At 43.1% G+C, this 27,063-nt stretch overlaps 1 protein-coding gene across 5 annotated transcripts in view; it reads right to left on the bottom strand.

Annotated features, from left to right (window-relative positions):
• Positions 1-18,792: 18,792 nt before the first annotated feature.
• The window catches only part of LOC119268338 (replication protein A 70 kDa DNA-binding subunit C-like), a 10,375-nt gene continuing 2,104 nt past the window's right edge, over positions 18,793-27,063 (bottom strand). For 3 of the 5 annotated variants that reach the window (XM_037549933.1, XM_037549935.1, XM_037549934.1), the window contains 14 exons: positions 21,989-22,152; positions 21,615-21,891; positions 21,444-21,537; positions 21,220-21,356; positions 21,059-21,140; positions 20,846-20,972; positions 20,608-20,759; positions 20,241-20,526; positions 20,122-20,180; positions 19,939-20,028; positions 19,667-19,723; positions 19,422-19,471; positions 19,263-19,322; positions 18,793-19,164 (listed from right to left, as the gene is read on the bottom strand). In XM_037549933.1, the coding sequence (XP_037405830.1) occupies positions 19,282-19,322; positions 19,422-19,471; positions 19,667-19,723; positions 19,939-20,028; positions 20,122-20,180; positions 20,241-20,526; positions 20,608-20,759; positions 20,846-20,972; positions 21,059-21,140; positions 21,220-21,356; positions 21,444-21,537; positions 21,615-21,891; positions 21,989-22,141 (1,605 nt within the window). In that variant the 5' untranslated portion in view covers positions 22,142-22,152 and the 3' untranslated portion in view covers positions 18,793-19,164; positions 19,263-19,281. Of the gene's footprint in view, positions 19,165-19,262; positions 19,323-19,421; positions 19,472-19,666; positions 19,724-19,938; positions 20,029-20,121; positions 20,181-20,240; positions 20,527-20,607; positions 20,760-20,845; positions 20,973-21,058; positions 21,141-21,219; positions 21,357-21,443; positions 21,538-21,614; positions 21,892-21,988; positions 22,153-26,913; positions 27,032-27,063 lie in introns of those variants that run through there. The other 2 variants (XM_037549936.1, XM_037549938.1) reach the window with 2 other exon arrangements.

Raw genomic sequence — 27,063 nt, 5'->3', positions numbered from 1 at the left:
GAACTCCATTGGAGCGCCGTCGGACATCCCCTCTCTATGTGTCGTCGTGGGTGTGCTTGTTGTGTTGTGGGACACGATCGAAAGGTTGAAGAGACTAAGGTTATAATGATTGCGGGAATTAAAGGGGAAGCCGGACGGCCAGGAATATGGGCAGGCCCTGATGGCAGTTCTAATTTACAGCGCGTAACTCCATCGTGTCGCACGTAACTGCATCACGTGGCAACACGCGCAACACAACCGCATGCATATGGGGCCCCCGACGTGATCGTGCGCACGCCCAACCGCTGGCAGAGCGTGCGCGGAGGGACGCGAGCAGAGCGCTCTGCGGTCGCCTTAAGGAAAAGTTATCCACAAGCCGAGCGTGCCAACGGATGCGAGCAGAGCGCGCCAACGGACGCGACAGAGCACGCCGCGGCGCCTAACGGCGAGCACAACGCGTTGCGGCGCCTAACGGCAAGCAGAGCTTGCCGAGGGAGGCGAGCGGAGGACGGCACAGTGATATGTGGCAAATAAGACGAAATGTGTGAGCGATGTCGGAGACATCAAGCAAGAATCAGATTAGAGTTGCGTGTGCGATACGTGGCAGACAGTTGATCCACCTGAGCTGTTTGTGATGGAATAAGCCGTGTGTGTTGTGGGCAAACGCTTGCTGATGTATAACCTTAAATTTAACCAAAAAAGTGTTAATGCATGTTACAAAAATTGTATAGCTGGAAACAATGTTCAAATACGACTCCAACGATATAATCTATGGTGACATGCATTCGTATTTTATTAGTTAAATCTACGTATAAACCAGGACGGGGGTATAGTAGGTAATTAAATCGCAAATGTTTTTATTAACTGTATGTGTACATGTCCTCTCGTCCTCCTCTCGCACGTCATGTCACCCCGCTGCCGCAAACGGCTTACAACGCAAGCTTGCGCAGCGCGAGGAGGCGTTCTTTTGGCCAAACGGTGGCGCCAATGAATCGTCGGTGAGCCCATTCCCACACAACCTCGCAGATTCCCGCGCAAGCTTCCCGCCCGACTCGGTGAAATCCCCCAAAATCCCAATGCTTGCCGGCCTGCTATAAAAACCCTCACGGCCGGCGAGTCCTGCGTCGCATTTTCCCTCCCTCCCTGTAGCTTATCTCGTCTGCTTCTCCTACAATCGCCAATGGCACCGGTCCGTCGTTGTCACTCAGCCACTCCGCCGTCATCAGAGGACAGCTCCAGCTGGGAGGCTACACTGCGGCGGCGGCGCAGTCCCCGACGTAGTGTAGTGCGCGTGGCGTCCCTGTTGGGTGTGCGTGGAACACCCACCACACGCTGCCGGCCGCCATTGCCGCCACACCACCGTCGAAATCCAGGGCCATCTCTCGCTCCGCCAGCGCGGCCCGAAGGCAGGAGGTGGCCGTCGTGGCCGCCACCCCACTACCGGCCACCGTGGCCATCACTCGCTCCGCCACCGCGGCCCGAAGGCGGGAGGTGGTGGTTGTGGCCACCACCCCATCATCGGCCACCGTGGCCGCCAGCCCACCATCGACCGTCGGGATCATCACCCGCTCCGCCACCACCGCCCGAAGGAGGAAGGCGGAGGTGGAGGCCCGCACGTGCGCCAGCGACCTTGCGTGCTACATCGAGTTCCTACGGGAGGAGGAGGAGCGCCTCGTCGAGCACACAAAGAGCCTTATCGCAGCCGTGGCCGAAGCACACGCTGACGCAGAGGCGAGGAATTAGGAGATCTACGAGCAGTCCGGCGCTCCGAGAGGGATCGTCTGAAGCTGTAGTGGGCGTTTGAGCTGGCAAGCGTCGCTGAACGTGTAACAGCGGCATGCACCGTATTGCATTTGTCCAGCTCGTCGGTAGGCTCCTCCTCCTCCTCTGCCTCTTACTGAGCACGCTCGGCAGAGGAGAGGCTGCCTAAGTAGCACAAAGCCCCTCCATGGTAGTAGTAGTATTTAGGGGCTATTTTGTTCAGTTCATCTGACTATAGATGCGTGGTCGAACTGTACAATGTACTTAAAATTAGCTAGTATATATAGTTGAACTAGCTATTTCAGTACGTGGTTGGCAACAATAGAGGAGAAGTTTGGTCGGTTCAGCTATCGAGTTGAACTGTTTGTATAAATTAAGAACAACTGCTTAATCTATGAATGAAATTTATGCTTAATTACTGAATTTTAGTTGCAAAAATTACATAGTGCTAATGATTTCTAGATGCACATTTTGACAAATCGCAGTGTTACAAGGATTGACAAATGGCAACGTTACTATATCAACAAATGTAAATCTTTCCAGTTTGACAAATGGTAACATACCCAATATGACAGATGCAAATCTTACCAAATTGTTTGTACATGGTTGCACACGGGTCATCCAAAACAACCGTTTGTGTTCAAGGGATGAACAAATCATGCACTTCTCTCACTTTGCATACGGGTGTTCTATCTAAATCGTTTGCGATCAAGAGCTGCAGAAATCCTGCTTGGCACATTTTCTCTTGGCTTCGTGGCGAAACTATCAGTTTGCATACGGGTGTTCTAACTAAAACGTTCGCGATGAGTGTTTTATATTTAAAAAGCGAATTAAACTGTGGCTTGGGCGTCATTAATGGAGAGGATGTGAGCAAGGCGGGCGGCCATGGAAGTCAAAGGGCTCGCTTCTCAGTGAGCCTACGCAGCGTACAACTCGCACGCTTCCTAATGAGCCTGCGCACTCGAGGATAGCTTGCACGCCTCTCGGTCAGCCTGCGCACCGGACGGTGCTCGCACGCCTCCCGTTTAGTCAAGGTCAAGCAGCTGTCCGCACAACACCTCCTACAGCCATTAAAACCAAGACACGTGGCATCACGTGAATGGTTAACAGAATTTTGGATTTACTAGAATTTAACAACCAGACGTCTTAATGTTTTGCTGACAATCAACGGTGCCCTGGTGTTTAAAATTCATTCCCATTCCTTGCATGGGACCTAAGCATGCACCCAAGGACACATATTTGATTTTTCAACTAATTAATATGCACTGGAGCATGTGCATGTAGTTCAAATGTGAATTATGTGCATAAATGCATTGAAAACTCAGTTAATGCATAAAAATGTCCAAAGGAACACCAAAAAATCACAAAAGTTCATACAACACTCCTGTTGTTCTGTGTTGACACGAGAAAAAAATTGAAAGCAATAAGAGGCAATGGATATCATTTCGTCCCCAAAGGTGGGACATTCCGGACTGAAAACCGTCATGCTTGTTATGAGAAGCTCCGGTTTGTGAGAAGCATATACCCAAACCTGCCCCAAATGAGACAAAATTTGTACGACAGCATGTTGATGCCGCTCCATGATAGCATGCCAAGTTTCATGACTTTCAGACGAGTTTTGAATTTACTAGAATTTAAAAACCAGGCATCTCAATGTTTTGCCGCAACCAATGGTGCCCTAGTTTTAGAAATTCATTCCCATTTCTTGCATGGGACCTAAGCATGCACCCAAGAACACATATTTGATTTTTCAACCAATTTATATGCACTGGAGCATGTGCATGTAGTTCAAATTTGAATTATGCACATAAATGCATTAAAAACTCAGTTAATGCATAAAAATGCCCAAACAAACCCCGAAAAATCACAAAAATTCACACAAAACTCATGTTGTTCTATGTTGACACGAGAAAAAAATTTAAAAGCAATAAGAGGCAATGGATATCGTTTCGTCCCCAAAGGTGGGATGTTTCCTACCGAAAACCATCATGCTTGCTGTGAGAAGCTCCGGTTTGTGAGAAGCATATACCCAAACCTGGCCCAAATGGGACAAAATTTGTACCACGACATGTTGATGCCGCTCCATGATGGCATGCCAAGTTTCATGAATTTCAGACGAGTTTTGGATTTACTAGAATTTAAAAACCAAGCATCTCAATGTTTTGCCGGCAATCAATGGTGCCCTGGTGTTTGAAATTCATTCCCATTTCTTGTATGGGACCTAAGCATGCACCCAAGGACATATATTTGATTTTTCAACCAATTTATATGCTCTGGAGCATGTGCATATAGTTCAAATTTGAATTATGCACATAAATGCATTGAAAACTCACTTAATGCATAAAAATGTCCAAACGAACCCCCAAAAATCACAAAAGTTCACACAACACTCCTGTTGTTCTATGTTGACACGAGAAATTTTTTTGAAAGCAATAAGAGGTAATGGATATCGTTTTGTCCCCAAAGGTTGGAAGTTCCCTACCGAAAACCATCATGCTTGTTGTGAGAAGCTCTGGTTTGTGAGAAGCATATACCCAAACCTGCCCCAAATGGGACAAAAATTTTACCACAACATGTTGATGCCGCTCCATGATAACATGCCAAGTTTCATGAATTTCAGACAAGTTTTGGATTTACTATAATTTAAAAACCAGGCATCTCAATGTTTTGCCGGCAATCAACGGTGCCCTGGTGTTTGAAATTCATTCCCATTTCTTGCATGGGACATAAGCATGCACCCAAGGACACATATTTGATTTTTCAACCAATTTATATGCTCTGGAGCATGTGCATATAGTTCAAATTTGAATTATGCACATAAATGCATTGAAAACTCACTTAATGCATAAAAATGTCCAAACGAACCCCAAAAAATCACAAAAGTTCACACAACACTCCTGTTGTTCTATGTTGACACGAGAAATTTTTTTGAAAGCAATAAGAGGTAATGGATATCATTTTGTCCCCAAAGGTTGGAAGTTCCCTACCGAAAACCATCATGCTTGTTGTGAGAAGCTCTGGTTTGTGAGAAGCATATACCCAAACCTGCCCCAAATGGGACAAAAAATTTACCACAACATGTTGATGCCGCTCCATGATAACATGCCAAGTTTCATGAATTTCAGACAAGTTTTGGATTTACTAGAATTTAAAAACCAGGCATCTCAATGTTTTGCCGGCAATCAACGGTGCCCTGGTGTTTGAAATTCATTCCCATTTCTTGTATGGGACCTAAGCATGCACCCAAGGACACATATTTGATTTTTCAACCAATTTATATGCTCTGGAGCATGTGCATATAGTTCAAATTTGAATTATGCACATAAATGCATTGAAAACTCACTTAATGCATAAAAATGTCCAAATGAACCCCGAAAAATCACAAAAATTCACACAACACTCATGTTGTTCTATGTTGACATGAGAAAAAAAAATTGAAAGCGGTAAGAGGCAATGTATATCATTTCGTCCCCAAAGGTGGGACGTTCCCTACCAAAAACCATCATGTTTGTTGTGAGAAGCTCCGGTTTGTGAGAAGCATATACCCAAACCTTCCCCAAATGGGACAATTTTTTTACCATGGCATGTTGATGCCGCTACATGATAGCATGCCAATTTTCATGAGTTTCAGATGAGTTTTGGATTTACTAGAATTTAAAAACCCGGCATCTCAATGTTTTACCGGCAATCAATAGTGCCGTGGTGTTTGAAATTCATTCCCATTTCTTGCATGGGACCTAAGCATGCAACCATGGAAAAAGATTTGATTTTTCAAAGAATTTATATGCACTGGAGCATGTGCATGTAGTTCAAATTTGAATTATGCACATAATGCATTGAAAACTCACTTAATGGATAAAAATGTCCAAACGAACCCTGAATAATTCCAATTCTTTTATGATCACTGCAGATAAAAGGTCTAGCTATTCAAACACCATCCATGCCGCTGTGACCCCATTATGTAATTCAAATCAAGACAAAAAATTAAGTAGATCCCACATAGTTTATTATAACCGACTTTTGTAGATGCAACACAAAATATCTTCGGACCGTGTCTGAATAAGGGACCGTGTCTAATGACACTTTGCGCGCCAGTTTTTTGGCTGAAGCGATTCCAAATTTTCGGCTTCCGCGGAAATATCTACCTCCCCACCCCCTCCCCCTTACCAAAAGCCACATCTCCCCTCTTTCCACCTTCCTTTCCAAGTTGAAACCTTCACTCATTGCTTGAAGCGCCGCCGCCTCCTCGCCGACGACCCTCCTCGCCGGCGACCCTCCTTCATGCTCCTCGGCCTCGCCTATCCAGGCAGGTAATCCACACTCCACCCCATCCTGATCCTCCTTCCACATCCCACATGCCCCTACCGTCGGCGCGAGCGCGACACCTTCCACCCAAATCACCGACCCCTCCACCAAATAAGCGCCGGCCTAAGACATGGTGCACGCAGTATAGCCAGGACCTCAAGGAGCATTTGGCAGCGGAGAAGCAAATCACGGCCGCACGCGCGGATGAGGTCGCGATGGCGGCACCCCTAGATCTTGAAGGAGCACCTTGCCATTTGCTAGCTACGGCGGTTAAGTATGCTCGGTTTACCCGTTGAGTGTGCTGCTCCTGCCTTTCCTTCACAAATTCTAGTGAATTGTGCTATCTAATTTTACCATGCAATCTATTGCTCTAGTGTATATGTTCTATATGTCGTGCAGTGTGGTGCGAACTTATTAACTATTTTGTTAATTAGTTGTCGTCTTCAGTTAACTATTTGGTTCAATTCTGCAAATGTGATGTTCAATACTTTAGGCTACAATTTTGTATCGTCTTCCATGTGATAAATAAATTGAATTTATCTTTACAAAATTGTGGGTGCATTCTGTTATTGTATACCATGTGAGAAATAAATTGAATTTGGCTGTAGTAAATACATGAGAAACAAATACAATTGCTACAATTGGTTGTAGTTAACTGTTTGGTTAATTATCTGATCTTCTATTAGGAGTATGTTATATTGTGTAATGTGGTGCTCAGTTAATGTTTGGTTCATTTGTTGTGGTGTTTAGTTAACTGCTTGGTTCAATTCTGTAATGCGATGTCCAATTGTCGTGGGTAGAATTTTGTATTGCTGTGCATGTGAGGAATAAATCGAATTTGGCTGCACTTAATACATGAGATACATATACAAGTGCTCTATTTCCTAGTTCTTAATGATGCTTGGTTTGGATAAATGGGTTTTCCATGTGGCTTCAGTTAATCTGATGAATCTGCAGTGTGATTATTTTTCATCAACATATTTTATTGATAGCATGTGAACCCTTACTTAACCTGATGACAAACTACCTTATATGTGTTGCAGGGAAACAATGGGAAGCACTGAGGTTTACAATCGAGGTTAGCACGTGCATGGTCCGTTGTCTAATAGCACATTGTTGTGCAATTGCAGGAACCATTCTAATATTTAGGTTTTTAACAATTTGGTCTTGCACATGTAGGGCCTGCTATCAGAGGTTTTGACCCACTATTCAACCCTTTTTGCATATGGGGAAATGAGTTGTCCATGAATATTAGTCAAGTCAAGGAACTCAGAAAGATTGTTAGGATAAAGAAATTAGCGACAAAAAACAACAAGATCTTTGTCTGCACAATGCAAAAGACATTAGTTCACAACAGGATGGTACTAACTATTATACCTTGCATTTTTATTCCTTTGCCCCATTTTCAATATAGAGAAGATATTTATGCACATCCTTGTTTTCAGGCCTTTCCAAAGTAGTTCACTAATGGTTACCTCTCAAACCACCTGTATGGTCAAGAGGCGAGGAAGGTATTCATACAACACACACGGTTCAATGTTGAAGTGTTCCTGAAGAGGATGAAGGATAGACGGTCAATCATCCATAGGCACTAGCCTAAAGTTACAAAGACCTTCAACATCAATGAAGGCCCAATATTTGTCTTCTGCTTCAGCAGTTTTCCAGATGAGATACATCTGTCTATGTACCGTCTATGATGCTAATTTCGAAAGGTTATAGATGTTGCATGTGAAACTTGGTCCTAGTGTAATTGTGTAATGGGGTAGCTGAGTGTTGAAGCTATATGATGTTGTACTCTGATGTATTTCAATTATGAAAATGATATGTATTGTGTGCTTAATATGAACTGTCAATTAGATTAATAAATACATTATGAATAATCAGATAATTAGCCTGCTAATTGGGTTTTGCTATTGCAAACAGTTGTTGAAAAAATACCGTGGGCGATGACCTCAGGCAACACACATAGTTTCTAGGAATAAACAGTGTTGGATCAATGAACAATCACACACGGCTTTCTCTTGAAAACTGTTTGCGTTAGGCCACCTTGCACAAACGTTTACCACATGAAAACTGTGTGTGATGGACAACCTTTGCCACATAGTTTCTTCCACGGACCATGTGTGATATATTCAATAACGCAAGCGATTTAACGGGAAAAATTGTGTGTGATGTATCTGTGAACGGAAACGTTTTCCTTGGAGCGACTATGTGGAATGTACATACGAACGGAAACGTTTAGCGGGGACTGACTGTGTGGGATGTACTTGCGACGGGAAACAATTTTTTCGTATAATTTTATTTTTTAGCTCTACTGTATGTATTTCCGTATTTGAGCGCTCGCCGGTCGCACACGACCTCATTTTGCCGAACGTGCATGCCAGGAGGGCATATCCCCGACGGTTTCTGGGTCGTGTGGGAAGGACCCCCTTATTGCCCACACTCACTTGGCGACGGTTCCAAATGCCGTCGCGAAAAGGGGTTAAAAACGTTTGTTTAGGAGCTCGCTGTACTAGTGTAAGTGTCTAGCCTATAATTGTTTTGATTCTCTATACCGACTAAACCCTCCGGTTTATATACACACTGGGGAACCTAGGGTTTATACAGAGTGGGTTCGCAGAAGAAGGAAATAATACATCCGGACACCAAACTTTCCGTCCATGCATACATGAGACCTACCCAGACACGGGGGATAGTCTTCTGCTTTATCTCCACAGCCCATCAGTCCGACCCATATCGAATAGGCCGGACACCTGAGGGCCCCCAAATCTAGGACTCCCTTAGTAGCCCCCAAACATCCCTTCAATGATGATGTAGTATCTGGCTTATGTATTTGTCTTTTCATGGCGGGTTCTTCACCATACTCCGGATTGATGACAGTCCAGCTTTGACCTCCATGTTCTATCTGTATGATTCCTTCCTGTTGTCGCCTTGATTTCCATGCGCCGGGTGAACGCGAATGGTCCATAAGTTTTACAAATAACCCCCTTACCATGCACGGGCGGCATCTATATAAGGAGGTTAGATCGCCCAAATGCCATTCCACATCGCGCAAAGAGCACCAGAGCAAACCACGAAAAACTTCAAAACATGACGAGCGCTCCTAGCTCTTCCTCGTGCCCGCATGGCCCTCAAGAGGGTGATTGGCGAAGCTACTCAGTGTCTCACCTTTAGCTGAATCGACTTCAGACGCAGGGTTATCTCCCCCTCGTAGATCTAATCTCTATGCGGGAGGGATTGGCCTTGATTGGCAATGATGTGCTAGCAGAGAATTTCCCCAACCCCGACAAGGAGGAGAAGGTGTGCTTCGTGTCATTTCTTCTGTGGGGCTTAGGATTTCCGATCCACCCCTTTCTCAGAGGTCTATTGGAATTCTACGAGATCCAGCTGCACAACCTCACAACAGGTTCTATCCTGCACATCTCGGCTTTTGTCGCTCTATGCAAACTATTTTCAGGCTGTGAGGCTCATTTTGAACTATGGAGAAAGTTCTTTTGCCTCGTCCCTCATCATCGAGGGGGTTCCGTATTTGAAGTGGGCAGCGTCGAAGTATGGCACATAGCCAGATCAGGTTACCCTGTGAGAACTCCCAAGGAGGTATACCAAGAATGGTCTTTGGAATGGTTTTATATTGATGACGTTCCCCTTCCGAACACAGTTCGGCATGGACTCCCCGAATTTTCTAGTGCTCCTTTGAAGAAATGCCTCAATTGGCGCCCCCGGAGTCCCAAAGAAGAAGACAATGTGGAAGTGAAGAGGTTTGTCAGTAAGGTCAGATTACTCGCTCATTCCGAACTTTCGATAATCAAAGTCATGGCCATTGCGATAAAGCGATGTATCCAGCCCCTCCAGTCCAGAGTGACCCCTTTATGGTGTTACAACAAAGAGGACGATGCATCCCGTTATAGGCGCAAGGGCCCGAATACCCCAACCGAACTGGCCATCATCCCGGCCGATCTTTATAAGGGGGGGAGAAGACTTCATCCGTTTAAATTGCCGGGAAGGTTTTTCCATGTATAACCCCATCGAATGGGTAAGTTTCTGATTATCAGCATAGTTCTACCTCGTTATCGAGGTATGCTAATCAAATTGTTCTGGTTGTCTTAAAGCAGACATTGAGGAAGGTGGTCGAGAATATTCATTGCCCCTCCCCACAGCCAGAGTATTATGCTTGCAACGAAGACCCTGACTTCCATGAGGATCCGGATATATTCATAGAGTTTGATGATGGAGTCTTTTATCAAGCAAGCCTTGACGGCTCGGAAGTGGCTATTATGGCAGACTACCACCGCATTTTCCCTTTCTCCATTGTAAGTATTCAGAAATCATCTTCGAAAAAAGGGGCCCCCACCTGCGTCTCACCCCTTACATTGAATTGTGCTTTATAGGATCGGCACTCAACGCGCCGCACTCCATCATGGGCGGCTTCTAGGAAGGCAGCATCCACCGCTATCTGATGGGTAACCGGCGGATAGTTAATCTCCCTTTGGTCGGGTTTAAGCCCGATCTGATCATAGTCCATAGCGACCCCAAGGCGGCGATGCGATCCAAGAGCTCATTCAAAGAAGAGAGCTCCATTGGATCCATCTTCTCGGTGAATCCCGAGCCGACGTGGAGGCTGTTTTTGATGACCCAAGAAGTCATCGTCGGTGCGACGGCCGACAGGGCGGTCATGACGAAGCTGCCTAATCGGAGAGTTTGGCCTACTGTTAGGGCTCCCCCAGAGGTAACGTTGTCCCTGACAATGAGACGAGCCATCAGGCCTTATCGTGATGGCACAGTGGAACTCTCAATGAAAGCACCAATGTCCTGAACCAGGCTTCAATGACGATAATGCGGAGGAATCGTGAAGATTCCGTTGAGTCCTCGAGTGGTTGACCAGTCTCGCGCTTTATCATGACAGTCATTTTTCATCTTTCTCTACTGAGGTGCTCATCCAGATGAACCAGGGCACAATCGCAATAGTTCTCCCGGTGCCACCTTAGCCGATAGAGCAGAACGTAAGGTATCAAAACACGGGAGCCGGGCAAACCCAACATTTGACCAAAGACATGATTCGGAGCTGATGCATATAAGGTCAAACTCGCGACGCCGAACACTCCCTAAGGTATTCGGACTTTACAACATATACCGGGCTGAGCAAAGCCCTTGATAATGAACCCTGAATTTCCAGGTACGTGCATCAGTCTGACGTGGCGAAAATGCCAATAATGTCAGCATTCCTCTCAGTTGTGCTAAGTATCCAGAGGGCGTGAAGCAACAAGAGACAGTGAGAAAGGTTTACACAGGGTCTTAATCTAAAAAGAAACCTTTGAGCGGGGCCTTGCTGCATGTTTGCGCCCGTGTCTCCGTTGTGCCGTGTCCTGGAAGGGTGTAGCACGATTGTCATCTGCAAGAGAGAAAAAAACCCAGGTGAAAGTCTACGTGCGGAAAATTGGTTATTCTTAATAGACCATTGAAATTCAATCTAAGTAAGGTCAAACCGAACTATAGTCCTTTTTTACATGCGGGAAGCCCCTAGCGCCACCTACGGCGGTATATCCATCGACCCAATCTCGGGTTTATCTGAACTGTTACAGCGAGGGGTGCGCCGGACTCGTCTAGCCGTGTCCGCGGTCTTGACGATCGATCATTTATTCTAGTTGGAGGGGTCGTTCAGTGCTCAGCTGCGAAAGCCGCCGTACATTCCTCCGCATGTAAGGAACGCTTTGAGTTTCCGCTAACTATGATGATGCCATGTGGACCGGGCATCTTAAGCTTAAGATAAGCGTAATGCGGTATTGCGTTAAAACAAGCGAAGGTTGTTCTTCCGAGTAGTGCTTGATAGCCGCCTCGGAATGGAGCGATGTCGAAGGTTAATTCTTCTCTTCGGAAGTTGTCGGGAGAACCGAATACAACCTCTAGTACTATAGAGCCCGTGCAGCGGGCCTCTGGGCTTGGTACTACTCCTTTAAAGGTAGTATTGCTTTGGCTGATTCTTGTTGGGTCTATCCCCATTTTGCGGACTGTGTCTTGATATATCAGATTAAGACTATTGTCGCCGTCCATAAGGACTCGGGTGAAATGGTATCTGTTAATTATTGGGTCTAGTACCAAGGCAGCCGATCCCCCATGCCGGATACTAGTCGGGTGATCCCTGTGATCAAAAGTGATTGTACAGGCCAACCAAGGGTTGAACTTGGGGGTAACGGGCTCTATGGTGTGTACGTCTCAGAGTGCGCGTGTGCTCCTCCTCTTCGTTACGTGAATCATGTTCACTGTTTTGACTTCTGGTGGGAAATTTTTCTGTCCCCCGGTGTTTTGTTGGTGAGGCTCATCCTCGTCTTCACTTGGTGTCTCCCTCCCCTTGTGTTCGGTGTTTAGCTTGCCGGCCTGCTTAAAGACCCAACATTCTCTGATGGTATGATTTGCAGGTTTATCGGAGGTGCCGTGAATCTGACATAATCTGTCCAGAATCTTGTTTAGACTGGACGGTCCATCTCTACTGCCTTTGAATGCCTTTTTCCGTTGACCGGGTCGAGAGCCCCTGAATTCGGCGTTTACCGCCGTGTTGTCTGGGCTGTCTTCGTTGCTTCGACGCTTGCTTTTATTGCGTCATGGTTTTCCATTGCCATCCCTGACTTCGGATGTGCTTGGGTCGCTGCTGCTGCTGCGGGCTAGCCAACTATCCCCGCCCGCGCAAAAGCGGGTCATAAGGCTTGTTAGGGCTGCCATTTTCCTTGGTTTTTCCTGGCCGAGGTGTCTGGCAAGCCATTCATCCCGGACACTATGTTTGAAAGCCACTAAGGCTTCGGCGTCTGGGCAATCGACAATTTGATTCTTCTTAGTGAGGAATCTGTTCCAAAGCTTTCGGGCCGACTCTTCGGGTTGTAGGATTATGTGACTTAAATCGTCTGCATCCGGAGGTCGGACATAGGTCCCTTGAAAATTAGCCCTGAAAGCGTCCTCGAGCTCTTCCCAACTTCCAATTGAGTTTTCGGGGAGGCTTTTCAACCAGTGCCTAGATGGTCCTTTCAACTTTAAGGGCAAATATTTGATGGCATGGAGATCATCTCCACGAGCCATGTGGATGTGAAGGATAAAGTCCTTAATCCAGACCCCAGGGTCTGTTGTTCCGTCGTATTACTCTATGTTCACGGGTTTGAATCCTTCTGGGAATTCATGATCCAGTACCTCGTCGGTGAAGCATAGGGGGTGCACGGCACCCCTGTATTTGGGTGTGTCTGACGGTTGTAGTGTTCGGTTTTGATTCTGAACTATTATTATGTCAGTATAGTCATTTGGGCGGCGATGATTCTGTGCCGGAACGCGCTTCCTAGGTCCATAAATGGACCTGGTCAAACCGGCTTTTTTGTGTAGGTCCTCACGTAGGTCGTGTGCTGACTTGTGTACATCATCGTTAGCCGCCCTTTCGCGACCACGGGGTGGCCGGTCCGGTTGATCGGCCATTTTATTTTCCGGCTGAGTGGGCTCTAAGGCCTCGTCGTCGAATTCAGGCAATAGCTTGCACTTTGGATAGCGTTTTGTGTGGCGATTACCGCCGTACTTTTCTTCCGTGTCAAGCACTTTATTCCATCTGTTGTTGAGCGTATTCTGCGCAGTCTTAAGCCTTTGCTTCTGCTTCTTCAGGCTCCGCGCTGTTTCAATGAGCCTTTTATGAAGGTTCTCTTGTTCCATGTGTCTTTCAGGGATGATGTGTGCATCGTCATCCGGACTATTCATGTCTCCGGAGACAGGTTGATGAGTTTTACCCTCGGGGTCGTCGTGACCGGACAGCGGCTCCGTACTATGTTCGGCATCCGCTGGTTCACCCTGCTCCACCGCTGGGTTCATGTGGTCGTTGTCTCCTTTGGGGTCGACCAGGGTGTTACTCTTTCTTGCATTGTTATCGCTGTTTTTGCCGGGGCGAGATTTGGAGCAGCGCTTACGCCGTTGCTTTGGTTGCTTCTCGAGGGAGTTGTCCTTCGCTGCTTCCTCCCGTTCCTCATCATCATTTTCTTTGGGTGTATCCACCATGTATATATCATGTGATGAAGTGGCAGTCCAGCGCTCTGCGGGCGGTGGTTCCTATTCGTCTCCCGCATCGTCGTCCATACCATCGCTGTCTTTGGAGCCGAAATCAAGCATGTCGGTTAAGTCATCGACAGTGGCTATTAAGTGGGTGGTGGGTGGGGAACAAATTTCTTCGTCGTCCGCTTCCCACTCGAGACGAACACAGTTTGGCCAAGGGCCTCCTGGCAAGGAGAGAGACCTTAATGAATTTAGCACATCGCCCAAGGGCGAGTGCTAAAAGATATCCGCAGAGGAAAACTCCGTGATCGGCACCCAATCAGATTTGATAGGTACGGACGCAGGCAGTTCGGAGACCGTGGCCGGGCACGAATCCAAAGGTCTGGCAACACAGGTCTCGTAGGAGGTGAAGTCAGTATTCGGCTCTATCGCCACTGAGTGTGCGGTCTCTAGGGCGGGGTCCATCCACCCGTCCTCGGACGGCGCGATCTGCTCCGGATCAAGGGCCGGAGTCGCCACAGGTGTGATCTCCTGAACACTGTCTGGCGGTAGAGCTAAGTCATTCCCGTCGTGAGTGTGCGGTGCACCTGACGCGGGCTCGAATTCATCGAAGATCAAGTCTCCGCGGATGTCAGCAGTATAGTTCAAACTTCCAAACCTGACCTGATGGCCAGGGGCGTAGCTCTCGATCTGCTCTAGATGGCCAAGCGAGTAGGCCTGCAGTGCGAAGCCGCTGGATACGAAGATCTGTCTGGGGAGAAAAACCTCACCCTGGATCGCATTGTTTCCGATGATCGAAGGAGCCATCAAGCCTTATGGTGACGAGACAGTGGAACTTGCTACCTCTTGAGCTTGTGTTGGATTTCCCCGAAGAGGAAGGGATGATGCAGCAGAGTAGCGTAAGTATTTCCCTTAGTTTTTGAGAACCAAGGTATCAATCCAGTAGGAGGCCACGCTCAAGTCCCTCGTACCTGCACAAAATGATAGCTTCTCGCAACCAACGCGATTAGGTGTTGTCAATCCCTTCAGGGTCACTTACGAGAGTGAGATCTGATAGATATAATATTTTTGGTATTTTTGGTATAAAGATGCAAAGTGAAAAGTAAAAGGCAAAGTGCCATAGGTTTCACTAGTGGCTTCTCTCAAGAGCATAAGTATTCTGCGGTGGGTGAACAAATTACTGTTGAGCAATTGACAGAATTGAGCATAGTTATGAGAATATCTAGGCATGATCATGTATATAGGCATCACGTCCGTGACAAGTAGACCGAAGTGATTCCGCATCTACTACTATTACTCCACTCATCGACCGCTATCCAGCATGCATCTAGAGTATTAAGTTAAAAACAGAGTAACACCTTAAGCAAGATGACATGATGTAGAGAGATAAATTCATGCAATATGAAATAAACCCCATCTTGTTATCCTCGATGGCAACGATGCAATACGTGCCTTGCTGCCCCTTCTGTCACTGGGAAAGGACACCGCAAGATCGAACCCAAAGCTAAGCAATTCTCCCATGGCAAGAACTACCAATCTAGTTGGCCAAACCAAACGGATAATTCGAAGAGACTTGCAAAGATAACCAATCATACATAAAAGAATTCAGAGAAGATTCAAATATTATTCATAGATAGACTTGATCATAAACCCACAATTCATCGGTCTCAACAAACACACCGCAAAAATAAGAAGATTACATCGAATAGATCTCCACAAGAGAGGGGGATAACTTTGTGTTGAGATCCAAAAAGAGAGAAGAAGCCATCTAGCTACTAACTGTGGATCCAAAGGTCTGAGGTAAACTACTCACACTTCATCGGAGAGGCTATGATGATGTAGAAGCCCTCCGTGATGAAGGCCCTCTCCGGCGGAGCTCCGGAACAGGCCCTAAGATGGGATCTCGTGGATACAGAAAGTTGTGGCGGTGGAATTAGGTTTTTGGCTCCTGTTCTGTTCGTTTGGGGGTACGTTGGTATATATAGGAGGAAGAAGTACGTCGGTGGAGCACCGAGGGGCCCACGAGGCAGGGGGCGCGCCCTAGGGAGGGAGGCGCCCCCACCCTCGTGACCGCCTCTCTGATGCCTTGGCATAGGGTCCAAGTCTCCTGGATCACGTTGGGTGAGAAAATCACGTTCCCGAAGGTTTCATTCCGTTTGGACTCCGTTTGATATTCCGTTTCTTCGAAACACTGAAATAGGCAAAAAACAACAATTCTGGGCTGGGCCTCCGGTTAATAGGTTAGTCCCAAAATTAATATAAAAGTGAAAAATAAAGCCCAATATAGTCCAAAACAGTAGATAGTATAGCATGGAGCAATCAAAAATTATAGATACGTTGGAGACGTATCAGGCATCCCCAAGCTTAATTCCTGCTCGTCCTCGAGTAGGTAAATGATAAAAAGAGAATTTTTGATGCGGAGTGCTACTTGGCATAATTTCAATGCAAGTCTTCTTAATTGTGATATGAATATTCATATTCGAAAGATTCAAGACAAAAGTTTATATTGATATAAAAATAATAATACTTCAAGCATATTAACAAAGCAATTATGTCTTCTCAAAATAACATGCCCAAAGAAAGTTATCCCTACAAAATCATATAGTCTGGCTATGCTCTATCTTCACCACACAAAGTATTTAAATCATGCACAACCCCGATGACAAGCCAAGTAATTGTTTCATACTCGAACTTTTTGAGAACTTTTTCAATCTTCACGCAATACATGAGCGTGAGCCATGGATATATCACTATAGGTGGAATAGAATGGTGGTTGTGGAGAAGACAAAAAGGAGAAGATAGTCTCACATCAACTAGGCGTATCAATGGGCTATGTAGATGCCCATCAATAGATATCAATGTGAGTGAGTAGGGATTGCCATGCAACGGATGCACTAGAGCTATAAGTATATGAAAGCTCATCAAAAGAAACTAAGTGGGTGTGCATCCAACTTGCTTGCTCATGAAGACCTAGGGCAATTTGAGGAAGCCCATCATTGGAATATACAAGCCAAGTTCTATAATGAAAAATTCCCACTAGTATATGAAAGTGATAACATGAGAGACTCTCTACTATGAAGATCATGGTGCTACTTTGAAGCACAAGTGTAGTAAAAGGATAGTAACATTGTCCCTTCTCTCTTTTTCTCTCATTTTTTTGTTTGGGCCTTTTCTCTTTTTTATGGCCTCTTTTTATTTGGGCTTCTTTGGCCTTTTTTATTTATTTTTCGTTCGGAGTCTCATCCCGATTTGTGGGGGAATCATAGTCTCGATCATCCTTTACTCACTGGGACAATGCTCTAATAATGATGATCATCACACTTTTATTTTTCTTACAACTCAACAATTACAACTCGATACTTAGAACAAGATATGACTCTATATGAATGCCTCCGGCAGTGTACCGGGATATGCAATATGACAATGATGGACTGTGTCATAATAAACGGAACGGTGGAAAGTTGCATGGCAATATATCTCGAAATGGCTATGGAAATGCCATGATAGGTAGGTATGGTGGCTGTTTTGAGGAAGGTATATAGTAGGTGTATGATACCGGCGAAAAGTGCGCGGTATTAGAGGCTAGCAAAGGTGGAAGGGTGAGAGTGCGTATAATGCATGGACTCAACATTAGTCATAAAGAACTCATATACTTATTGCAAAAATCTAGAAGTTATCAAAGCAAAGTATTACGCGCATGCTCCTACGGGGATAGATTGGTAGGGAAAAATCATCGCTCGTCCCCGATCGCCACTCATAAGGAAGACAATCAATAAATAAATCATGCTCCGACTTCATCACATAACGGTTCACCATACGTGCATGCTACGGAAATCACAAACTTTAACACAAGTATTCCTTAAACTAGACAATTCCCCGCGCGTTGCTGCGGGAATTGGTGGCAATATGTTTAGATGATACTTGGTTTAATGCGACATGGATATTTCAATTAACAATATGAGCATGAAAATACAAATATAAGATATTTATTGTACTTTATTCGTTTATTGTTGCAATGTCCTGTAAATAAGTAGCATAATGTTGGTTTATAGTTTGTTAGAGTCGTCCACGCGGTTGTCTTCTTCATCGAGGAGAATTTGGACATGTTTAAATCCGTTCTTCATGTACTCAAAGATGTACTTGGTGGACCTGAATGGATGTTCCTGGAGTAGCTTTGTGATATTGTCTTCACGTGCGTCCTCTTTCAAAGTGATCCATGTTGCGGATTTGGTGGTGGCATTTTTCATGTCTGCAATAGCCTCCATGTACTTCTTGTGAGTTTTTCTTGATGCATGCGTTGATGAAGAGGGTAGAACATTCTTTGTTGTGTAATGTTGCATCCTGTAGAAAAGTATGCGGGCAAATTGTGAAATATCATACATGAAACCGGCGAAATAACTTTGCATGCAATAGACATACCTTTTGCCTTGTTGCTGCTTGTCCATGTATTTGACAATAGTGAAGTTTTCAGTGTGAGAAAATATTTGCTTGTAGATATAGGTTGTATGGGAGGGGGGGGGGGTATTATATAGTTGGACTACAACCATAAGAGTTTTTAACCAAAGATGTTTTAGAAATATTTTATACACTATTAACTGAGCAATGAATGTATTTATAGTGTCTAACCGAAATATTTTTTAGTAACCTTTAATACAGAATTAACCGAGCAATGAATTTTTAGAAACTGGCAATTGTGACTTACACTGTGATTGTAAGAACAGCCATTTGAGGTGTTAATGTAGGAATAAATATTTTACATGCATGCACGATTGTACAGTTTACAAAAAAAATATTATGGCCCATTTATAGGAGTGTATCCATTGTTGGTAAGCACAAAATTGCAAATATTGCCAGAAAACTTTGAAGTCGCTTGCATGAAACCAAAAGTACGCACGAGTAGACATCTCGGTTACAATATAAAGGTAATGGGTATGAGAACATTCTCGGTCACAATAGAAGTTGAGCAATAAAAAAAAATATTGTTGTCGGCTGGCAGTGTCAAAGCGCTGTGGAAGTTGAACATTCTTGATTATTTGTCTTTTGGAGCACTGTGGAAGTTGGCTGTATGAGCATTGTGGAAGCTGCTTGTATGAGTATTGTGGAAGTTGCCTACATGAAGTGTGATACATAGTATTTTTAGAAATGCAACAATTATTAGAAGTTCCAAATGTTTGAATATAAAAACAGAGGTACATAATATACAATACCTTTGTATGCACTTTCATTTTAGTCTGTCTTTTCATAGTTGTTTGCTGCATTTTTATTGTCTGCATTGGTGGGTACAGAAAATATTTAGAACTGTATATATGAACAGAAAAATTCATTGGCGAGATATTCAACTATAGGTAATGGGAAGTAATACATACTCTCACTCTGCTTTTGCCTTTTCGAAAGAGGACTATCTGTGCTTTTTGAGCTGCATTGAGAAATTTGATTGCATTTATTAGGAAACTAAATAAGAAAGTAATATTATAGGTACAGGATTGTTAGGATTGCATTGGCAGGAAACTAAACATAAATAAATCCTTTGTAGTGGATGTGAGTGTTGTGAAGCATTAGACAGGAAACTAAACAGAGTTGTTTGGCATCATCCTTGTGAGTGTTGTGATACCTGTTAGAGTTGTTGGCATCATCCTTGTCAAAATCAATCCTTCTTTTTACTTCGGAACTGATTTGAATGTACATTAAAAATAAGAAAGTACGTTTATAAGAGGAATTGAATAAGCATGGAGGTTAGTGAAGCATTAGACAGATGAACATACAAAACAGAGCAATTATTAGATTTACCAAAGAAAAATTCTAAAGGTTGAAATGTTTAATCTCAACTTCGCTTGGAGGTTTGTGAAGCATTACACACATGAAATTCTATGTGGCCAAATTTACCTGGATTCACTTTCCTTTGTAATGATAGGTGTGCGGTTATCACTTGGAGGTGTATTGTTCAAGGGGGCCTCTGGCTGCTGTGCACTTGGACTGAAAATAATATATATAATGCTCATCAGAGAATATGGATTTAATGTTTTGTCAATATATTTTCAAAATTTAAATTGATAAATGGCCAGGAACCTCTCAGCATTTATGACAGATGAAGTTGGTGCAAGGTTATCTTGTGCTGACTGAAAAAGCTTCACATGTCAAGTTAATAGGATGATATATGAAGGTAATGAGTATCAAAAAGTTCTTACCTTTGAAGCAGTTAATAGAGGAACCGATTTGGTATTGTCCACGGGGAAAGTTTTTTCAGGACATTTTATAGGGTACTTGGCAGTTGAATCAATATTCATTCCTATATAGAATAACCTTTCTTTACCAATGGCTTTATCCAGGGAAAGCACCTGATCCACAGCATCTATTTTCATGTTCATAGAAACTTGCTCAACATGACGCTCAACCAAGTCTTCAGCTACTTTATTAAATGCAACTGCATCTAAACTTGTTGAGCTATCTGTTAGTGTAAGGGGGAGCTTATACCTGAAGGATTGTAGAATTGTTAGTGACATGAATAAGAGAAAAGCAATTTATAAGGATTAGATTTAGGAAGATGTATGGTACATTGGGCATGGAACAGGAAATTGGCAGGCGCATGTTGGGGTATCTGACATGTTGTTGTAATCTTTTCCACACCGCTTGCATGCTTTGTAGTACCATTTGACTGATGGTATAATGGATGTCACCTTTGCAATAGTACTGAATGTTGCTCCTCCCTTGTGGAAGAAAAGGTTGGAGCATCAATTATATATTTTTTGGATAGAGATGTTTTAGAAAACGAACTATCTCGAAAAGTACTGACCTGAAAAGATGTGGTTGGCAAGGTAGATATTTGTTCAATGGTATACAGCTTGCCTGCTGCTTCAAGTGGAGATAGATGTGCGACTTTAGGGAGATTCTTTTGTAGAGTTGGAAATTTCCATTGGTAGCTTCAAATTATTTTGATATAATCTATTAGTATATTGTAGTGGCAAACAAAAAAATTAGGCAAATGGCAATGAGGGAGGTGGAGAACCTGCTGCGATAGTGTTGAACTTCAGGTATATTGAGGTCAAGATACACCTGTGTTGCCGAACTTGAAGATCCTTGTATTGTACCTATAAGATTATGTGGTTAATAGTATATTCAAATAAATCCTTTCATTTTTCCTTGAAGCAAGCTCGTTTGATAATTCACCTGTAAACTTCTGTGAAGTTGCAGTTATACCAGCAAAAATAGCTATCACAATTCCTTCTAGAGATTTTTTAAGTATTGCTTCTTCATCAAATGATTCTCCATGTTTGCCCCATAGAACTACTTCTTGCGTTTGTTCACTGGAAAAGCAAGGTATACTTATAGAATTGCAGGAAAAAGGGTCTTTGCGGAAGAAAATAAGTGGCATCGTTGCAAGAAAGACATACTCTAGGTTTCGGATTTTTATCTTCCGAAGTTTGTTCTGAGATGTTGGGGTAGCATAATCGTATGGACTAACATCACTTATTACTCCAATAATATCTGAACGGACAAATTATGTATAGGAAGTTAATAAGCATTTTAACTGTTAGGAGAGAAAATAAGGAACCACAGATTACCTAGGAGTGGTTTTGAATCAATTGCTTTTCTTGGCAGCTGATCAAATGGACAAAAGTTGAAGGAAACAGTAGGTATATTTGCTCCTCTTGAGTGCAATGCATGGACCTTTGTGTCATGTTTGAATTGCAACATGTAGTTCTGATGGTGGTAGACATATGATTTGCTTTTGTTATCAATAGCCACAATATCTGAAATAATGTAGACAGATCCTTCTGATAGCAATCCACGAAACTGTTTTTCATATTTTTTGGGCACACTCATCTGTGCCATGTTGCCCTGCAAACAAATGAAATAATTAAATGTGATATGTAAATTTAATATCATTGTGAGTACAAATGTGAATGTGCAATTTGGAGCACACAATTACACTTACATCTTCATCTAAGAGAATGCCATCAATGCTTAGCAAGCCATCTCCATATCTGGGATTAATTATTTTAGCATCCCAAAGCCTTATCAGGCGTGCAAAGACCCTACAGTTTTGCTGTCCTGAAGTGATGCTTTTAAGTGCTGTACTTGACTCCATATCTCAGATATCTATGAATGAATAATAAGACTGTTAGGAAAAAACTATGGTATGCTAAAAATGTTTAGAACATATCTCGGAAATTTGAGGCATATCATAAAATACCTATCAGTTCTAGGTTCTATGCCTATTTATTTGACGGAATACCTCAGCATATACTACATTATGTGTGCAATGTTCATAAGAAGTTTTCAATCAGAACTCGCAATCCCTCTGGTGATGTAACTCTTGAAAATGCTACATATAATTGACCATGGGAGAAAACAGGAGATGGCAAGTAGACACCAACTCGGTTCAGTGTTTGGCCTTGACTTTTGTTTATTGTCATAGCATATGAAAGGCGAACAGGAAACTGGCGACGCCTCAGTTTGAAAGGCCACTTAGACTGAGCTGATGTAGTGACAATTCTAGGAATATATACTCTTGAACCTATAGCTTTTCCTGTTATGATTTGTCCTTCTGTTACACGGCCTGTTAGTTGTGTAACAATGAGTCTAGTGCCATTACAAAGCCCTCTTGAGATCAAGATTACGAAGTAGCATGATAGGAACAACGATTTTCAAATGCAGCACATGGTCTGGAAGACCAGGTATCTCAAGCTTGTTTAGAAACTCAGTCGGATATAATGCCTCTAGAGTAGAATGATTAGGGCAGCCGTCATCAATTGAATCTGCACTATAATATGACATTTCACTTGTTGGTAGCTGAGAAATCATTCTGGCATTTATTTTAGAAACAACATCATTGGTGGGTGCAAGAATTGCACGATCACACAAATATGATGTATTGTTAGTAGATTCACAGCCTAAGTCATAGACAAATGAAATCAATCCATCTATATTTCTAGACTCTACGGACAAAAGGAGATACTGGGGTATCTCTATAAATATGTTGTTGGGGTCATTTGGAATAGGAATAAAAGGCTCAGTGCCATTTCCAACTCGTAATAGCCACTCAGCAAAATTCCGTAATGCTTCTCTCTTTGAGATGGACAGAGATGCTGAGGAGAGCCTCATATTTTCATTCAATTGAAGAAGTGTGCACTGGTTCCACAAATAAGAGTTAACAATGCAAGATTTTAAAATCTGTTGTCTTGTTGCATTTTTTATTACCGGAAGTGTTTGACGAAAATCCCCACCAAGAACTACAGTGATGCCTCCAAACTGCATGTCTTCAGCATTAGGTCTAGTATCTGACATTATATCCCTGAGAGTGCGGTCTAGTGCTTCAAAACAATATTTATGGTTTACCGGTGCTTCATCCCAAACGATAAGAGATGTATTTTGAATAAGTTCTGTCAGGTGTGTATCTTTCTTTATACTACACATTGAATTCTGAGAAATTTCTAAAGGGATTTTAAAACGGGAATGTGGTGTTCGACCTCCTGGGAGCAATAGAGAAGCAATTCCTGATGATGCAACTGCCAATGCAATTTTCCCTTGGCTTCGTAACGAATACAGTAAAGTAGTCCATAGAAAAGTTTTTCCAGTCCCTCCGTATCCATAAACAAAGAACGTTCGGCCTTCATTATTTATTGCAGAATTATAAATAGCATGAAATACATCCTTCTGGTTGCTATTTAGCTTTGGAATATTATCATTCAAAGTGGATGTCATGTCTGGAATATCATAGCTAAGCTCATCAAGCAAAATTCGGTTTTGTGAAGAAGCATTTCCCATATCATCTGGTAGTGGCAAATTAAAATGGGATAAGCAATATCCAGAATCCCTTAGCAATTTATCAAGCTCAATGAGAAGACAGGATGTCACGTACAAATGTAGTGATGAATTGCTTGTCAGAGAAGGACCAGGATTCAACCGATGTGCTATATCTTCAGACATTGGTGATGCATGTTCTTCAAAAAGTTTGATAGGATTTGTTACATCACAAAAAAGCAGCAGGGTAACAAAAAGCTGACGTAATTGAAATGGTAATGCCCACTGAGCTGCACCTTTTAAAGCGTTCGACCACTCTCGGTCATCACCTAGGAGACCTAAAGCTTCACATGCAGCACGAAATGTGGGATACACTTGGCCTGATATAGTTCGGATATCAGTGAAGGATGTTGGGCCTTTACGAACGTGGAGCAACATCCGCAAGTAGAATAATTCCCCTTGTGAAGGGTTGACATGTGCAATTCGGGCAATTTTATTATGAGCACCTCAACGAAAACTCCAATATTTCTCTTGTTGGTGCCATGTCCAATATTCAGGAAATTCTATGTAGGTGTATCATCGAGCCTCGGTGTGTTGCACATTAGCCTCTAACCATGCAGTCAATTTAGTTGCCATATTTTTTGGGTCTTCAATTACTTGTTCCAGATTATCATCTTCAGAGAAAATTACATTATTCTCAAGAGGAAGATGAACAGGGAGCCTTTCTACAGAAGGTTCTGTATGGTGAATATCATACTCGAACAAACGCCAAGCAGCATCATTTGGTGTGACACAACGACACTCTAAATAGTTATCAATTTCATTAATTGTCTCAGTCGACGAATCTGATGACGTAGACTTGGAGTAGAGGCCAATTCTAGCACAATCAAATCCTTTTGTAACATATTTGAAAAGATATTTGTGCATACCATCATGATTAACCTTTTCTACATTTATGTGGGCTTGATACTTAACCACCAGATCAACATTATGAGGAACAATGTATCTATTATCAATGTCAACTTTATTTTTTCTAGCAGTTATTCCGTTGTTTGGTCGGGCATATTCAGTAAAACCGTTCTCCCGGATAGTGGTTTGCTCACAGAAATCGTTCGGGTAAAATTTTGTGCACTTTCCTTCTGACATGCATGGGGAAAACTGGTTGAGAGGGCCCCAAGGGCCATGGACCATGAAAGAAGATATAGCTTCATATCCAATTGGGTCTTTCACAGGATCTGGCAATTGAGCAGAAATAATTGAATTTATCTTCTGTGCATCTAAGGGGGCTTCTTTGGCTAACCATATAATTATATGAGCATGTGGGAGGCCACGTTTCTGAAATTCAACTGTGTAGATAACTACAAGTACAATATTTTTAATAACTGACACAAAAGTTTGTTGTGCAAAGGAAATAAGGTTGGGGAAAGTGCTATTACCCACATTTATGGGACCGAAGAATTTTTCTTTTTAATATCATCCATCAACATATCAAGCTTCATTTTGAATACCCGGTTGACAATATCTGGACGGTCAGATGGCTCTTGTCCTGGAATGGAGGATAAAGCCTCCATAACTTCAGGCCAGGCAGCATTTGATGTGAATGTCACAAATAGATCTGGGCAACCATATTTTCTACAAATAGCGATGGAGTCTTGATAGTTTTGGTATAAATAGCGAGGGCCTCTAGTAAAGGAGGATGGTAATATAATCCTCTGCCCAACAGAAGAACCGGATGCAATACCTCTTGATACAAAATTTGCCAAAGAACTAAATGATGATGATCTGTATTTACTCTGAAAGCTAGGCTTGCGGTAGAATCCAATACGGAATGTTTCAACACAACAATAGCCATCCACAAAGTAAGCCTGTGTTAATCTTTTGCATCGTAATGGAGTATTGAAGTCATTTGGCCTATCATGCAACCTATATGTGTAGTACTGTAGCATCGTGACTTTTTGGCGCTGATTGGCTGAAGTGCTTGATCTTTGCCGGTACATAAGCTCATCATGGTAGCCATCTTCTCCATATGGAAATAACAGAGGATACTGCATGGACATAAACTTGGGGTGTTTCTCACTAATTCGCTGTAACTGTGATGAATGGTCTTGTATTATAATGTCTCATCCTACATTAGATGACCCAATATCACCAACCACTAATCCAACAACCTCAGACGCAACTGGAGCACTATAGATGTCTCCATGGGCATCAGGTTTGCCATATATCCTGATTGTTAAATGGTCACAATCACTCCCAGCTAATCTTTGACTTGCTGTCCTAAACAGCTTGACAATGGGGTTATGTGTGTTCAACATTTGTATGAGCGACTGAACAATGTCTTCGTTAGCTTGGAATGAAGAGCTCGAAGACGAAGCAGAGCGTGAAGACGAAGCAACATTTATTCGGTTTGAAACCTCACGCTCAGTATCAAACATGTATAACTGTGCATATTCTGGTCGTTCCCCAGTTGGTCTCAAAGAACCAATGCGGTGAAAATCTGCCCACTAACCTTGAAAACATATGGGCCTCATCCATCATTTATGGTTTCATTAATTTTAGCTCCCATTGAAGTCATTGCAAACATTGTATTGTACTGCCTAATATGTTTAAAGAAGTGACTGGAGAGTGTTCTGTCCTGGGATGTCAGTAAATCCAAGAGGGGTTGAGGAGGAGGATCGTATGGCCGCAGGTAAACTTTTCCTCCCTTGCAACACAAATTATATGTTGGATCTGGAGTATGTCTTTCTCTGCGTAGTCGCTCATCATACCAAAACAGAGCACCACAGTGTTTGCAAGAATGATGGGGACCTCCAAGGTTTAAGGGTTGAAATATAGTTCCTGAAAGATAAGCCGCGAAGAGTTTTTTTTGTAAATGTAGTCATCCCAAAACTCTTAGGCGTGAACTGGAATGTGGGTAGAATCTTACGGTTATGTGCAAAGACCAGATTTTGTGTGTGTGATGTCGATGTGGATGATTCTTCATTTGTAGGTTGGTGTGATGTTTGTTTACCTCTAGAGGCTGTTGATTTATACATATGAAGAAGTAGATGGTGAAATAAATAAGACATGTCATACGGAAGATAAAATATTCGGAGAAATATAATGTGCCTAACAAACCTCTTTTTTCTTTTTTAGCCATGAGTTCCATACGCATACGGCGGTTCTGAGCAGCAACATACGGGTTTAGTCGAGGAGGAGGATTAGGTAATGATGGACGAGTTTTTGTCCAACTCGATTATGCGAAGAGTTTTCTGCATTATCCATGTC

The sequence above is a fragment of the Triticum dicoccoides genome, chromosome 3A (genome assembly GCF_002162155.2).
Source record: "Triticum dicoccoides isolate Atlit2015 ecotype Zavitan chromosome 3A, WEW_v2.0, whole genome shotgun sequence".
In the NCBI taxonomy this organism is placed as follows: Eukaryota; Viridiplantae; Streptophyta; class Magnoliopsida; order Poales; family Poaceae; genus Triticum; species Triticum dicoccoides.
This window is presented reverse-complemented; position numbering and strand designations above follow the sequence as displayed.